Source organism: Ornithorhynchus anatinus, chromosome 1, assembly GCF_004115215.2.
Source record: "Ornithorhynchus anatinus isolate Pmale09 chromosome 1, mOrnAna1.pri.v4, whole genome shotgun sequence".
Classification (NCBI taxonomy): domain Eukaryota; kingdom Metazoa; phylum Chordata; class Mammalia; order Monotremata; family Ornithorhynchidae; genus Ornithorhynchus; species Ornithorhynchus anatinus.
In genome coordinates, this window is record NC_041728.1 from 26,462,269 (window position 1) to 26,478,309 (window position 16,041).

Here is a 16,041-nt window from a genome sequence, read left to right on the forward strand (position 1 = left end):
AGAGGACTTGGATTCTAATGCCGCCTCTGACACTTGTCTGTTGTGTGACCATGGACAAGTCACTTAACTTCTCTGTGCTTCAGTTACCTCATCTGTAAAATGGGGATTTAGACTGTGAGCCCTAGATGGGACAGGGACTGTGTCCAACCCGATTATCTGGTATCTACCCCAGCGCTTAGCACGGTGACTCGCACATAATAAGTACTTAACGAACACCACCACCCCTCAGCAGGTATGTGGCAGAGATGGGACTAGAACCGGGCTTTCTGACTCCAGTCCTGAGCTATTTCCAAAGTTAACGCTGTCTGGATTTGTTACAGGTTTTTTCTAAGTCCGGTGTCATTTTCTAACTTGCGATCTGTATGTTCAACTCACTTCAATGTTACTCATCCTCGCCACAGATGTTTGTCGGTGGCTCCCAGTTTACTACCATGGCTATCCCTTCATATAGCCCATTAGTAAAGATGTTATAGAAAATAGGATCTAACAGCCCCCAGCCAAGATGTTAGATATCTTTCTCAGTCACGCATGCTTTATTTTGCTGTCCTTAATCCTCTGCTGCCAGTTTTTAATCTACATAACACTGTTCACATCTAAGCAATTTGAAATTAATTTTCCAAGAAAAATGGGATGGATTGAAAGGTCTCCCCAGACCCAGGCAGAATGCCCTCGCTTGGATCATTCCTTTATTTGTCGAACTTTGAGAGTCAGCTGACGAAAGGTTAGAGTTCTGGGTCAATGTGTCAGATCCCACAGCCCTTCTCATGTGCTAAAGGACTCATGAGATGATGAATGGCCAAATTTTGTGCCATCCACAAACACGCCTTAAATAGAGCCTCAAACCTGTGGCAAGCATAAATCACGGCCCCCGAGTAACAACATCACAGTTTCCTTCAAGTAGCCCTAGGTGGATTGGGGGACTAAAGGAGAGGGAGAAAGAAACTTAGCTTCAGCAATCATCAGGGTCTGTCAGTGGGCACAGTGGTGGATTGATAAGAAATGCATGAGAAGCAGCATGGCCTAGTGGATAGAGAACGGGACTGGGAATCAGAAGGACTGGGCAAGTCACTTTACTTCCCTGGTCCTCAGTTACCTCATCTGTAAAATGGATTTTAAGACTGTGAGCCCCTTGTGGGACATGGACTGTGTCCAACCTGATTAGCTTGTATCTACCCCAGCGCTTAGTACAGCGCCTGGCAGATGGTACGCACTAAACAAATGCCATTAAAAAATATACTCATTTGTCTAACCCCCTTTTCTTTTAAAGTGTCTTTCCCATAAAATCCAGAAATCTGTGGATTCTCTCAGTGGAACAGAATTCCTAAAAGCCAGAAACAGTAGGTCAGGAGCTTAACCCTTGGGGCAAAAGAAAGGTTGGGAGTGGGCACCCTCATGATGGGGAAGGAAGAATAAGGCCAAAGTCAAGGGTGCTAAAATCCACTCTTTCCTCACCATCCAAAATGTTAATCTTGGATGTTAATCCAAATTAATCCAAGTTAATCCATGTTAATCCATGTTAATCCAATCACTCGTCCTATCCCACCTGGATTACTGTATCAGCCTCTTTGCTGACCTCCCTGCCTCCTGTTTCTCCCCATTCCAGTCCACGCTTCACTCTGCTGCCTGGATTTTTCTACAAAAACAGCAGGACACACCTCCCCAACTCCTCAAGAAACTCCAGTGGTTGCCCCTCCACCTCTGCGTCTAACAGAAACTCCTCACCATTGGCTTTGAAGCACTGAATCACCTCGCCCCCTCGTACCTCACCTCGCTACTCTCCTACTCCAACCCAGCTCGTACACTCTGCTCCTCTAATGCCAAGCTTCTCGCTCTACCTCCATCTCGTCTGTCTCGCCACCGACCTCTCGCCCACATCCTGCCTCTGGCCTGGACCCCCGCCCCTCATATCTGAGAGACAATGACTCTCCCCCTCTTCAAAGCCTTATTGAAGGCCCAGCTCTTCCCAGAGGCCTTCCCTGTCTAAGTCCTCCTTTTCTCGTCTCCCTCTCTCTTCTGCATCACCCTAACTCCCTTCATTCATCCCCCTTCCCATCCTTCATAACACTGCTAAAGTCCAGCACTTAAAACAGTGCTTGGCACATAGTAAGCGCTTATAAAAACACATTATCATTATTATTATTATCCACCATTTCCTCTCCATCCAAACCGCTGCCACGTTAATACAATCACTCATCTTATCCCGCCTGGATTACTGACCTCCTTGCTGACCTCCCAGCCTCCTGTCTCTCCCCACTCCAGTCCATACTTCACTCTGCTGCCCAGATCATTTTTCTAAAGAACATGTTCAGGCCATGTTTCCTCACTCCTCAAGAACCTCCAAAGGTTGTCCATCCACCTCCGTCTCAAACAGAAACTCTCTACCGTTGGCTTTAAAGCACTTGCTCAGTTTGCTTCATCCTACCTCATCTAACTGATCTCCTACTATAACCCAGTCCACACATTTAGCTCCTCTAGTGCCAGATTACTCACTGGCCCCGATTTCACTCTCTCGCCGCTCACCCCTTTTCCACCTCCTTCCCCTAGCCTGGAACTCCCTCCCTCTCCATTATTCACCAGACCACTACCGATGAAGCCAAACTGAGCCCCCCCGTGCTCTGCTCCTCCTCCCCTCCCCATGACCCCAGTTCCCTCCCTCTGCTCTACCCCCCTCCCCGCCCTACCGCACTTGAGTATATATGTACATATTTGTTATACTATTTATTTTATTAATGCCTATATATCTATAATTCCATCTGTTTATATTGGTGATATTGATGCCTGTCTGCTTATTTTGCTTTGTTTTGTTGTCTGTCTCCCCCCTTCTAGACTGTAAGCCTGTTGTTGGGTAGGGATTTCCTCTCTGTTGCCAAATTGTAGTTTTCAAGTCCTTAGTACAGTGCTCTGCACACAGTGAGTGCTCAATAAATATGATTGAGTGAATGAATGAATGAAAAGCCCTCTTTTCTCCAGCTCCCTCTCCCTTCTTCATCATCTAAGCACTTGGATCTATGACCTTTGGACATTTGATATTCATACCTCCTTCAACTCCACAGCACTTATGTCCATATCTATAAATTACACATTATAAATTATTCATTGATATTAATGTCTGTCTCCCTCTCTAGACTGTAAGTTGGAGGTAGGCAGGGAACGGGTCTCCCTACTCTGTTGTACTGTACTCTCTCAAACTCTCAAATGCTTAGTACACTTCTAGGTGCTCCGTAAATACCATCGAGGACGAAATGAAGAATAAGAGCATATAGATATATCCACCTATCTACTTACCAACGAATATAAGTATACATATACGCATTTTCATTCATTCATTCAATCGTATTTCCTGAGCGCTTACTGTATGCAGAGCACTGTACTAAACGCTTGGAAAGTACAATTGGGCAACAGATAGAGTCAATCCCTCAATCCCTACCCAACAATGGGCTCACATTCTAAAAGACTTTTACATACGTACCACACTCACCCCTGCCCCAACACACACAGACACACAAACACTACATTCTTGTAAAGCCTCCGGATAAAGACGAAGGATAGCGGTACGGTATTCACCAGTTACAACACCATGTGCATGTATCAAGCAGTTGCTTCTGATTAAGAAGCACCTTGAGCCCAAACAGACTCGTTTCGGCGGGAGAAAATTCCTTAATCGCTTCCTCCCCAAAAGAAGGTATGCGTAAACTGAGCCTGTAGATATAGGCATCCACATTAAGTGGATACTCACATTCACATATACCGGTATAAATGCGATTAAATTGACATTATACAGTCGCAGAGGGGGGTTGCTGCCTCCCAGTGTCTCGTTTGGATTATTACAGATAGCAGGTCTTTCCTCGCATTTCCTCCACCCACCCCGAAGGCGTCTGGGGTCATCACTTTCGGAAGGCCAAATACAGCCAAGACAGGGCACCTGCTCCAGGGGGGATGAAAGAGGAAACCCGGAGCAGGTTGTGAATTTAGTACACCCCCAAGGTGGCTGGATGAGGTCAGCCCTTAAAGACGGAGAATCAGACTAAAGGGCCGAGGTTGGAATGCTGAAAACCAGACTCCTAAGGCGGGGGTTTAACAGTAACAGAGTAGCAGAGCAGCCGCGTCCAGTTTAACAACAAGTCTGGCCACAAGGACCGGCTCTCAGATGAGAAGCAGCTTGGCCTAGCGGTTAAAGCACGGGCCTGGGGATCAGAGGAACTGGCGGCTAATCCCGGCTCCGCTGCTCGTCTGTTGTGAGACCTCGGATAAGCCTCTTAACTTCTCTGTGCCTCGGCTTCCTCATCTACAAAATGGGGATCCAACACTCGAGGTGGAACCTGATTATCTTGTATCTATCCTGCCACTTAGTACAGTGCTTGGCTTCACTTCTCGGTGCCTCATTGACCTCATCTGTCATATGGGGATGAAGACTGTGAGCCTCACGTGGGACAACCTGATTACCCTGTACCTACACCAGTGCTTAGAACAGTGCTCGACACATAGAAAGTGCTTACCAAATCCACAGTGATTAAAGTACCACAATGATTATTACAAATACCAATGACTGATGGATTGGTGGATGGCTGGAGAGCTGGTTTGTAAGCCGGGCACCAGACTATCTGATCTGGAGTATTATTTGGGGAGTTGGGGCAGAGAGCCCTGCAACCCCGATAACTCACAATAAACTTTCTCTCTTTGCTGAGAATCTCCAACACTGGATCCGTGTTCCAATTTCTGGGAAAGGAGCCCCTCTGGATTCCTCACAGAGAATTATTGGCAGAAGGATTCCGGTTGCCATCAGTTCTCACAGCCCACATTTCGGATGGACTGCTGCTGTGAAATTAGGGAGCGTTCACCCGACGATATGCGTCTGATCGGATACAACACAACGTGATGTTGGAAGAGACTCCTTTGCAAGAGTGTCTGAGTACATCAGGAGTAGAGAGTCAGATCAACCAGAACATGGGTTTTCGCTCCATATTTTGGAAAGAGCCCACAGTCCTTTAGATTGTGAGCTCGTTGTGAGCAGGGAATGTGTCCGTGTATTGTTCTATCCCAAGCTCTTAGTAGGGTGCTCTGCACACAGTAAGCGCTCAGTAAATAGGATTGGCTGACTGATGCCAGAATGAAAGAATTAAGGAATGATCTTCTGACGATGGGAGAACATAAGGAATGTTCTTCTGGATACAGCACGTCTCATTGTTGGCACATAAGGTTGCGTACTTACTTGCCCCTGCTGCTGAACTCACGTTGTATATCACAACACAAGTCTTGGAGAAGCACTGTGGTCTAGTGGATAGACCACAGGTCTGGAAGTCAGAAGGACCTGGGTTCTAATCACGGTTCCTCCACTTGTCTGCTGTGTGACCTTGGGGAAGCTAAGTGACTCTGGGCCTCTGAAACCTCATCTGTAAAATTGGGATTACGATTGTGAGTCCCGTGTGAAACAGGGACTGAGTCCAACCTGATTAGCTTGTATCTACCCTGGCGCTTAACACAGTGCCTGGCAATTGTGAGTGCTTAACAAATACCATAAAAAAAGTCTTCCTGAAAGTAGGATGCAGCCACTCTGTTAAGGCAGAACTACATATAAGTTTTTACTGTATACTATCTTCTTTCACACTTTAGAAAAACCAATCAATTGAGTGAACTCAACAAGAAAAACACTCTGGAAACCAAAAACATGGACCAACAACGTGGACAAACCATGCAAGTTGCAAATATTATTGACTAAATGGCTTCATAGTCTTCCCAATTATTGAAATAATGTGAAAATGCATCACCCGCACACCTGTTAATAATTATACAGGGAGTTTTATATTTAGTTATAATTTCAGGAAAGAGAAAATTTATCCAGGCTTTCTCCCAGAGCTATAATATCCAGACGATGAAGCAAAAAGATCAGCCATGTGTCTATACGTTGGTGTCCCACAAGATGTTTTTAGAGCTTCCGAGAGCCAGGCGATTTTATTCGTAGTTTTAACTACTAAATCCAAACTTCTGCTACCCGAAAGCCCAACCAGCCACTTGGGGCTAAGTCAATACTGTGCACCTGCTTTTGCCAATCGGCGGGCAGATGGCTCGCCGTAAAAATAAAAACATTGCCAAGAGTGCCCGGGAACACATTCTTTGGAAAACCCTTCAGGACAGTTATTTGGCTCAGCCAAACACTATAAATATGCAGATTGCATAGCTGGTAACTGATGTTGGGTCATTAGAAAAGGTCCCTAACCCTAGTTCCTATGCAGACGCTCCCAATTTCATTGGATGGGATTTTAGCCTTCCATGGGAATTGGGCCTTTGATACGATCCAAAGGGGGCGAAGGTCCTGGCGATTAGTAAGATTACTTAGTGTCTGTCTCCCCATTACACTGTAAACTCCTGGAAGGGAGGTCGTGTGTTCTAGAGAAGCAGCGTGTCTCAGTGAAAAGAGCCCGGGCTTGGGAGTCAGAGGTCATGGGTTCCAATCCCGGCTCTGCCACTTGTCAGCTGTGTGACTGTGGGCAAGTCACTTAACGTCTCTGGGCCTCAGTTACCTCATCTGTAAAATGGGGATGAAGACTGTGAGCCTCACGTGGGACAACCTGATTACCCTGAATCTACCTCAGCGCTTAGAACAGTGCTCTGCACATAGTAAGCGCTTAACAAATACCAACATTATTATTATTACTTCTGCTGTACTTTCCCACGGGCTTAGAACAGTGTTCTGCACACAGTAGACAATCAATTCTACTGATTGATTAGTGTGTCTGCTAATGATAATGTTAAACTGGCATTGCCGTGGCAACTCCCAGGACCACCAACCCACCCCTCCCCCCTTCAAGTATATCTATTCATCCTCCACATTCCCTCCCACGCTCCAAATGTTTATCCACTGCTGCTGTTCACCTGGGGCCAGTCCTTATGAAGGCCAGGCCTGATGATGATTCCTTTCAATAATAATAATAATAATTACAACTATGATATTTATTAAGTTCCCCTCAGAATCCCACCTGGGAAGTTTCCAGTCCTCTACCAGTCTCAACTATGGGAGGGAGAGTCAAGCAGAGGTCTGTTCAGTCCATTCCTAGCTTGACCGGTAGCTAGCGCGTGGAAGGCAACCTGCTACGGGTCAAAACTCACCTATGCTGGGCAGCAGCAGCACGGGAGAGAATCGAGGGGGGGAGACTCGAGTTTACTGCGCGGAAGAAGGCGATGGTAAACCACTTCTGGATTTTTACCAAGAAAACCCTATGGACCCACTACCAGAACGATTGTAGACGGAGTGGGGCGTTCTGGGAGAGATGTGCCCATGGAGTCGCTATGGGTCGGAGATGACTCGACAGCAGAAGGCAAGACGAGACAAGTTATTAAGTGCTTAGTACAGTGGTCTGCTCACAATGGGCACTCAATACATACAATTGATTGATTATGGCATCTTATTCAAAATCCTTCCATTCCTTGCAGTAGAGATTTAGCAAAATCCAAATAAACTTCATGTACATTTGACTTAAATAAATTATATATATTAATAAAGACATAGAATATATTTTTATATTTTGCATCTACTTTTTAAAAACATACCCTCAGTTCTCCCATCACACATGTTCTTGCTATGCATTTTCGATAGAACACTCTTAGGGAATCAGTTAAGTGACAGAAGTTTGGACATTCTGAAGACGGTATGCCCATGGAATCGCCATAGGTCAGAAATGACTTGACGGCACATGAAGAAGAAGAAGGGAGGCTTGGAGGTCCTGACAGTTTAAAAATGTTCTTCCACAGATAGTCCAGAAAGGAAAAGGGGAAAATTCACTCCTGAATAATCTGTAGAGTTAACTGTCTGATATGATATATAATTGAAACAGTGGATAAATTTTACCTCTTTAAAATCTTCAGTGAAATTCACTGAAAGAAAGCCAAGTGTTGTATTTCTTAATACATACCAACACTTTTTAAAGTGAGAAATTATAATTGATCTGATTATCTTGTATCCACCTCAGTGTTTAGCATAGTGCTTGGCATGCAGTGGAGGCTTAACAAATGGTATGATTATGATTATTATTATTAAAAGTAACTTAAATTTTGCTTTAAGAGTAGATAAACACTATTTTGCTCCAATTTGATGTCCACTTTGGATAAGAGACATACCTTATTTAACTTTATAAAATGGTCTAGTCCAGCCTCCAAAGGATTGGTATCACAGTTCATCTAAAATGGAAAAATAAACATTTTAAGCCATCAATAATTATACTAAAGTTTTCACAATGCTAATTTCCTCCAATTTTATCTTAAGCTAAATCATTATTTTGATGCCTCAGTTTTTCTTTGAAGACACACTGGTTTTTAATCATTCTTTCAGTTGAAATTCTGTTTAAATTTTCTTCCCAGAGAAAACTCACTGGATGATACCAACAATAATAATTCTACTTCTTGAATTTTAAATTTTCATTTTTTCCTTTATTTTGATTAATGTGCTCATATAAAGCTCCACAAAATATACCCGGCCATTTTATTCCATCTTCATAGAGTCATTTTAACATTACTAAATAATCCCTGAAAATGAATTTAGCATAAGTGGCTCATCTCACATACAACTAATTAATCATGAATGAAGAAAGTCAAAAGTAGCTCTCATATCCTTCACTGTGAGCAAAGAAAAGTGGTGAGAGGGAGAGAGAGACAGTCAGAAGGAAGGAATGAAGAAGACAGAGGGAGAAATCAGAGAGAGAGTGAGTGGGGGAGAGAGACAGAGAAGGTAGGAAAGATGAAAAGACAGGGAGAAAACAGGGAGAGCACAAGAAATAAAAAGAGACAGGGGTTGGAGAAAAATGTGTGTTACAAAGGCATTTGGTGAAAATTCATGTTGTGCCTAAGGAAAATATTTCAAAAGATTTCAATAAGTCTTGTTTTGTGGGAAGACTCTAAACTGGTAAACAAAGAAGCTTATGTTCAAAATTGAGGGTTGGTATTACAAACGCCATTAAGACATTCAAGTTTCTAAACACAAACTATATCATGAAGAAAGCCTACAACAGAGAATCCATCACCGTCTCTTGGAGTTTACTTTAATTCCATTTTCTAAAGCCAGTTCTGGGAGGATGGATTAAAGCCAAAAGAAAAGCGGAATACCCGATAACATCACTAGAAAGTCAGACCTCTGATCCCCAGGCTCTGAAGGCCTTTTCCAGCCTCAAGACGTTCATGGCGTAAATTCCAAAATTGTCAATTTCCTCCTCCTGGCCCGCTGTCATGATAGCATCATAAAGGATGGCAGAGTCTTCTCGCCGGTGATACAGTTCCCAGCCAAGTTCACCTAAAATAAACCCAAAGTCAACACCCATTCGACCTGGTTCCTCCCTTCTGCTAAATAGAAATATTCTACAAAAACGTTCAGACCATGTTTCCCCACTCCTTAAGAAACTCCGGTGCTTACTCATCCACCTCTGTGTCAAACAAAAACTCCTCATCATTGGCTTTAAAGTACTCAACCACCTTTTCTTCTCCTACATCACCTTGCTACTCCCCTACAACTCAGCCTGCACAAGCAGCGTGGCTCAGTGGAAAGAGCATGGGCTTGGGAGTCAGAAGTCATGAGTTCGAATCCTGGCTCTGCCACTTGTCAGCTGTGTGACTGTGGGCAAGTCACTTCACTTCTCTGTGCCTCAGTTAGCTCATCTGTAAAATGGGGATTAACTGTGAGCCTCACGTGGGACAACCTGATTACCCTGTATCTACCCCAGCGCTTAGAACAGTGCTCGGCACATAGTAAGGGCTTAACAAATACCAACATTATTATTATTATTATTACTCCACTCATCTGATGCTAACCTTCTCATTGTACCTCCATCTCGTCTATCTTGTCGCTGACCCCTCGCCCACGTCCTTCCTCTGGCCAGGAACACTTTCCCTCCTCAAATCCCAGAGGCAATTCCTCTCCCCCAATTCTAAGCCTTATTGAAGGCCCATCTCCTCCAAGAGGTCTTCCCTGACTTAGCCCTCGTTCCCTCTTCTCCCTCTCCCTTCTGTGTCGCCCTGACTTGCTCCCTTCATTCTTCCCCCACTTCCAGCCCCTCGGCACTTATGTACATATCTGTAATTTATTTATTTATATCAATGTCTGTCTCCTACTCTAGGCTGCAAGCTCAATATGGGCAGAGAATGTTTGTGCTTATTGTTGTGTTGTACTCCCCTAAGCGCTTAGTACAGTGCTCTGCCCCCTGTAAGGACTCAATAAATACGACTGCAAGAATGAATGAATATGTAGCCAAGACAGTAACTCGATTTGGAGAGCAGAAACACTGGTCATATCAAAAACGTCTCATTAAAAAAAAGAGCTGTTTTGTTCAGAGCAATCTATTTTAGTGACCCAAGTTGACAGACCCTCAGGAACATGAGTAACATTAAATATGAACAGTACCATTAACATGAAAAACATTAAAGAGTAGCTTTCCAAGATCAGAATTTTTCAAGTTGAGACTCAATCAGTCAATTGTATTTACTGAGTGCTATTATGTTCAGAGCATTATACTAAGCGCTTGGGAGAGTACAAGAGAATTAGCAGCCATGTTCCCTACCCCCAAAAAAGCTTAGAGTCTAGAGAGAACAGTCTAGGGAGAACTTGCTGAAGGAGTATAATGCTTCAAGATAGAGCTAACTTTCAATTATCCAGGTGTGTGGATCTGTTGCCAAATTGTACATTCCAAGTGCTTAGTACAGTGCTCTGCACATGGTAAGCGCTCAATAAATACTATTGAATGAACAAATGGTGGCCTAGATCTATATTATACAGGGTTTTTAGTGCTTTTGCTGCTCTCCTGCTTCCTGCCTTTTGGCCTTTTTTCTAGTCCTGTGAGCTACTTGAGGACAGGGAATGTGACTACCCACTGTACTGCATTGTTCTCTCCCAAACACCTAGTACAGTGCTCTGCACATAGTGTTCAATTAATATCTTTGATGAACCCTTCCAGCATGGGTGGAATGAGGAAATATCTGCTCTCCTCACTTCTTAATTTGTGAGTTCTGGGTAGGACCGAGATGGTGTCAGATCTGCTTATTTTGTATCTATCCCATGTTTAGCATGGGGCTTGGCATAATTAGGGAAGCAGCGTGGCTTAGTGGATAGAGCAGGGGCCCCGTTCTAATCCTGGCTCTGCCACTTGTCTGCTGTGTGACCTTGGGCACGTCACTTTGCTTCTCTGGGGCTCAGTTACCTCATCTCTAAACTGGGGGGTGAAGACTGTGAGCCTCATGTGGGAGAGGGACTGTGTCCCACTCGATTACCTTCTATCTACCCCAGTGCTTAGAACAGTGCTAGGCACATAGTAAGCACTATACAGTACCATACTTATTATTAGTACTAGTATAAACATCATCATCATAATAAAGGAAATGAAACTCATATTTGACCCCTTATTAGCAGTTCTAATAAAAAAATGTGCGGGGGGAGGATGTGATCTCTTCACAAGGGGTGGGATCATATCTAATTCCCACTTGTGTATTCTTACCCAGTGTTTACTATTTGTTAAGTGCTCACTATGTGCCAGGCACTGTATTAAGCACTGGGGTGGATATAAGCAACACGGGACTCACAGTCCCTGTCCCACCTGGGGCTCACAGTCTCAATCCCCTTTTTACAGATGAGGTAACTGAGGCCCAGGCAAGTGAAGTGACTTGCCCAGGGTCACACAGCAGATCAGTGGCTGAGGGAAAACCATTAATCAGAGAAGAACTCCTGGAGGAGGTGGGGTTTACTTTTATGCCTAGTCACTAGCTGGATCTAGGGTTAGACTCAGGAAAGCAATCCATTAGTAGGCATGGAAATATCTTCACAAGAGAAGCAGCTTGGCTTAAAAGAAAGAGTGTGCCCTAGTGGATAGAGCATGAGTCTGGCAGTCAGAGGAACTGGGTTTCAGTCCCAGCTCTACCATTTGTCTGCTGTGTGATCTTGGGCAAGTCACTTCACTTCTCCGTGCCTCAGTTCCCTCATCTTTAAAGTGGGAATTTTAAAGATTGTGAGCCCTGTGTGAGACAGGGACTATGACCAACCTGATTAGCTTGTACCTACCTCAATACTTGGAGTAATGCCTGGCACATAGAGTAAGCACTTAACAAATTCCACAATTAATATTATTATTCACAGACAATGAACGAGTCTGGAGTAAAATCAGAGATATAGGAATACCTGGCCCGGCTACCTTTTAGGATGGGGTTGGGGGGAGTGGGGAGAGAGAAAAGGGGAGGCAGAATCATTGCTCCATTCTCACCTGTATAGGATATCCGAATAGCGGTCACGGGAACGTTGGAAATCTTCAAGGGTTTGGCTTGAAGGAACTTGAATGCCGCATCACTCAGATCTTCGGAAGTCAGTTTCTCCAGTACCTTCCTTGCACGTGGTCCTGCTACTCCAAGAACTCCCAGCTCGTCTGTGACGTTCCTGATCTCAACATCGAATCCTCCACTGGCTGCCTCTTCTTCTATCCACCTGCAGGTGAGCCACAAGCAGGGGGATCAAAATTTGGGCCTGGATCAGATCCTTTTATCATTTCAGGGCTTGGAATTTTCCATGGAAAATACTCACAGTGCTAGAAACAAAACAGGGATCATCGTCCCACTCAAACCCTGTGCTGTATTTGTTAAGTGCTTACTATGTGTCAAACACTGTTCTAAGCCCTGGGGTAGAGACAAGTTAATTAAGTTGGTCACCGTCTCTGTCCCGCATGGGGCTCACAGTCTAAGTAGCGGGGAGAACAGGAGAACTGAGGAACAGAGAAGTTAAGCGCCTTGCCCATTGACACATAGAAAGAAATTGTCAGAACAGGATTCGAAACCAGGTCCTCTGACTTCCAGGCCCGTGCTCTTTCCATAGACCATGCTGCTTCTCATCCCTGTAGACAGCATGACCATCCTCCCTATCTCATAAGCCTGTAACCTTGGGATTATCCTCAATTCATCTCTCTCATTCAACCTGCCTTTCTATCGGTCACCAAATCCTAGCGGTTCTACCTTCACGACCTCTCTGGAATCTGCCTTTTCCTCCCCAGCCAAACTCTTATACTGTCGATGCAAGCACCTATCATTACCCGCTTTGATCAACGATATTTATTGAGCACTTATTGTGTGCAGTGTTGACCCCTGCATCAGCCTCCTTGCTGACCTCCTTCCCTTCTGTGTCTCCCCTCTCCTGTCCAATATTCATTTTGTCAGTCAGTCAATCATATTTATTGAGTACTTACTGTGTGCAGAGCACTGTACTAAAGCACTTGGGAGAGTATGACATAAGAAAGTATGACATAAGAATAAAAAGACACATTCCCTTCCAGTCTAGATGGGGAGACAGATATTAATAAAAATAAATGAAGATATGTACATAACTGCTGTAGGGCTGGGGGCAGGAATGAATAAAGGGAGCAAGGCAGGGAGACACAGAAGGGAGTGGGAGAAGAGGACAGGAGGGCTTAGTCAGGGAAGGCCTCTGGGAGGAGTTGCTGGGGCAGGTAATTGTCTGTTGGATTATTCTGCTGACTGGATTCATTTTTTAAGAATAGTTCAGTCCAGTCAGGCAGGGGAAAGCTGATTGAGTGCCTTAAAACCAATACAAGAAGTTTCTTTTTGATGCGGAGGTGGATGGACTGGAGGTTTGTGGGGAGACATGGACTGAATGTTTTTTAAGAAAAAGATCCAGGCAGCAGAGTGGAGTAAGGACTGGGGTGGGGAGAGCCAGGAGGCAGGGAAATCAGCGAGGAGGCTGATGCAGTAATCAAGGTGGGGTTTGATAAGTGCTTAGATCAGTTGGTTGCAGTTTGGATGGAGAGGAAAAGGCAGATTTTAGAGATATGAAGGTAGAACCCATAGGATTTGGTGACAGATTGATCGCCAAAACTCTAATAATTTTAAAGCAGCTTTGCAATTATCAAGGACTTACGAGTTTATATTACACTGACTCATACATGTTTTCTGCTTGATGAGGCTTTAATTTCAATCTAGTAGAAAACTGGCAAACTAGAGGCTGTAAAGGGAGATACCTGTCGTTTCAAAGTATCAGGGAGTATAAACCCAAGACTAAGGCAGTAAGATTGAGGTGGATCGAGGAATGCTTTTGGCTCTTGTTTCAGGACGATTGCCAATATTTCCCTGAAAATGAAGTCATAAGCATCTTTTAAAGAATACAATCATTTTCCTTCAATCTTTCGTGTAATGACACTATCTGAGTAAATTTAAGGCCGGTTAAGCCTGGACTTCCCGCCTTAAATGTACACTTACCTCAGATCATGGAGCTCTGATCCAGAGCCAGTTATCAATAAAAACTCCCCAGGGGACTTTTGACAGACGGTGAGCTCAGCATACACTCGGCCTCTGGGTGTTATCATGTGACTTATGTTTGTAAAGCCAACCTAGGAGAAAAAAATCCTTTCACACACACACATGTTCGGTTGCCTAGAGCCTAAAATCTCTTAAACATTTTTATTATTCGGGGTCTTCAGGAGAAGGAACTAGAGAAATCTCTAGAGTGATGCAAAATTAGGGAAAGGTTGGGCAGACTCGAAGAGGAGGCTGGCTGGGGGGAACTCCCACAAGGGGATATGCTCAGATTGGGAGGGAAGATCTGGGGGGCTCAGCGGGGCTTGGGGAGAGGCACCCAGTCGAATGCTGCTGACGCAGCTGCTTCCACGTCTGCTCCCATCTTTCTGTGGCCGCACTTCCCACATCAACCTTTCTTCAGCACTGCTGAGGAGGAGCAAAACTGAGCTTGCTTTATTCATTTCCCTAGTCTAGGGGTTAAAGAGCAGGGAAATTCATTCATTCAATAGATAGTTCATTCAATAGCATTTATTGAGTGCTTACTATGTGCAGAGCACTGTACTAAGCGCTTGGAATGTACAATTCGGCAACAGATAGAGACAATCCCTGCCCAATGACAGGCTTATTTATTGAGCACTTACAAAATGCTTGGGAGAGTACAATACAACAATAAACAGGCACAATCCCTGCCCATGACGAGCTCACATGGCAAATGCCAGGCCTCTTGAGGGTCAAGAGCAGCAAAGGGTTTGGAGAATCATACTTGAATCATTAATAATAATAATAATAATGTTGGTATTTGTTAAGCGCTTACTATGTGCAGAGCACTGTTCTAAGCGCTGGGGTATACCGGGTAATCAGGTTGTTCCACATGAGACCCACAGTCTTAATCCCCATTTTACAGATGAGGTAACTGAGGCACAAAGAAGTTAAGTGACTTGCCTACAGTCACACACCCGACAAGTGGCAGAGCTGGTATTCGTACCCATGACCTCTGACTCCCAACTGAGCCACGCTGCTTCTCAAGGAGGCTGGATATGCAAATAAGGCCGTTTTGATCAAAGGCATTTTTAACTCAGTTTTCTGTTGTACTTCCTTTCCCCCGAATCGAATGCTGCTTTCTTTCTAATTTTTCATTTGATTACTGAACTTTATGTTGACTAAAATGAAGTCATAGGGAAGAAGCCTAACCACACAAAAAGAGCATAATCCTGGGAATCCGGAGACTTGAATTCTAGTTCCAACTCTGCCACTGGCTTCAGTCGATTAGTCATATTTATTGAGTGTTTACTGTGTGCTAAGTGCTTGGGAGAATACAATATAACAGAGTATACAATATAGAGTTCCTTGCCCACCAGGAGTTTAAAGTCTACAGGGAGAGACGGACATACAGATACGTAATATTCTTTCATTCATTTATTCACTGACTCGCATTTACTGAGCACTTACTGTTTGCAGAGCTCTGTATTAAGCCCTTGGAAGAGTACAACATAACAGTAAACTGACACATTCCCTGCTCACAACGAGCTTGCAGTCTAAGATCAATCGCATTTATTGAGCGCTTACTGGGTGCAGAGCATTGTACTAAGTTCTTGGGAGAGTACAATATATAACAATATAACAGACACATTCCCTGCCTACAGTGAGCTTTCAGTCTAGAGGGGGAGACATTGATATAAATATAAGTATAGAAACATAAGGGCTGTGGAGCAGAAGGTGAGATGATTGCTTTGCACACAGTAAGCGCTCTATAAATATGACTGAATGAATAAGGATACA

At 44.2% G+C, this 16,041-nt stretch overlaps 1 protein-coding gene across 1 annotated transcript in view; it reads right to left on the minus strand.

Annotated features, from left to right (window-relative positions):
- DMGDH (dimethylglycine dehydrogenase) overlaps window positions 1–16,041 on the minus strand; it is a 55,587-nt gene that overhangs the window by 13,701 nt on the left and 25,845 nt on the right. Inside the window, exons 11-14 of the mRNA XM_029071519.2 lie at window positions 14,224–14,354; window positions 12,228–12,445; window positions 9,120–9,277; window positions 8,113–8,172 (exon numbers count right to left, since the gene is read on the minus strand). Coding sequence (XP_028927352.1) covers window positions 8,113–8,172; window positions 9,120–9,277; window positions 12,228–12,445; window positions 14,224–14,354 — 567 coding nt within the window. The remainder of the gene's footprint in view (window positions 1–8,112; window positions 8,173–9,119; window positions 9,278–12,227; window positions 12,446–14,223; window positions 14,355–16,041) is intronic.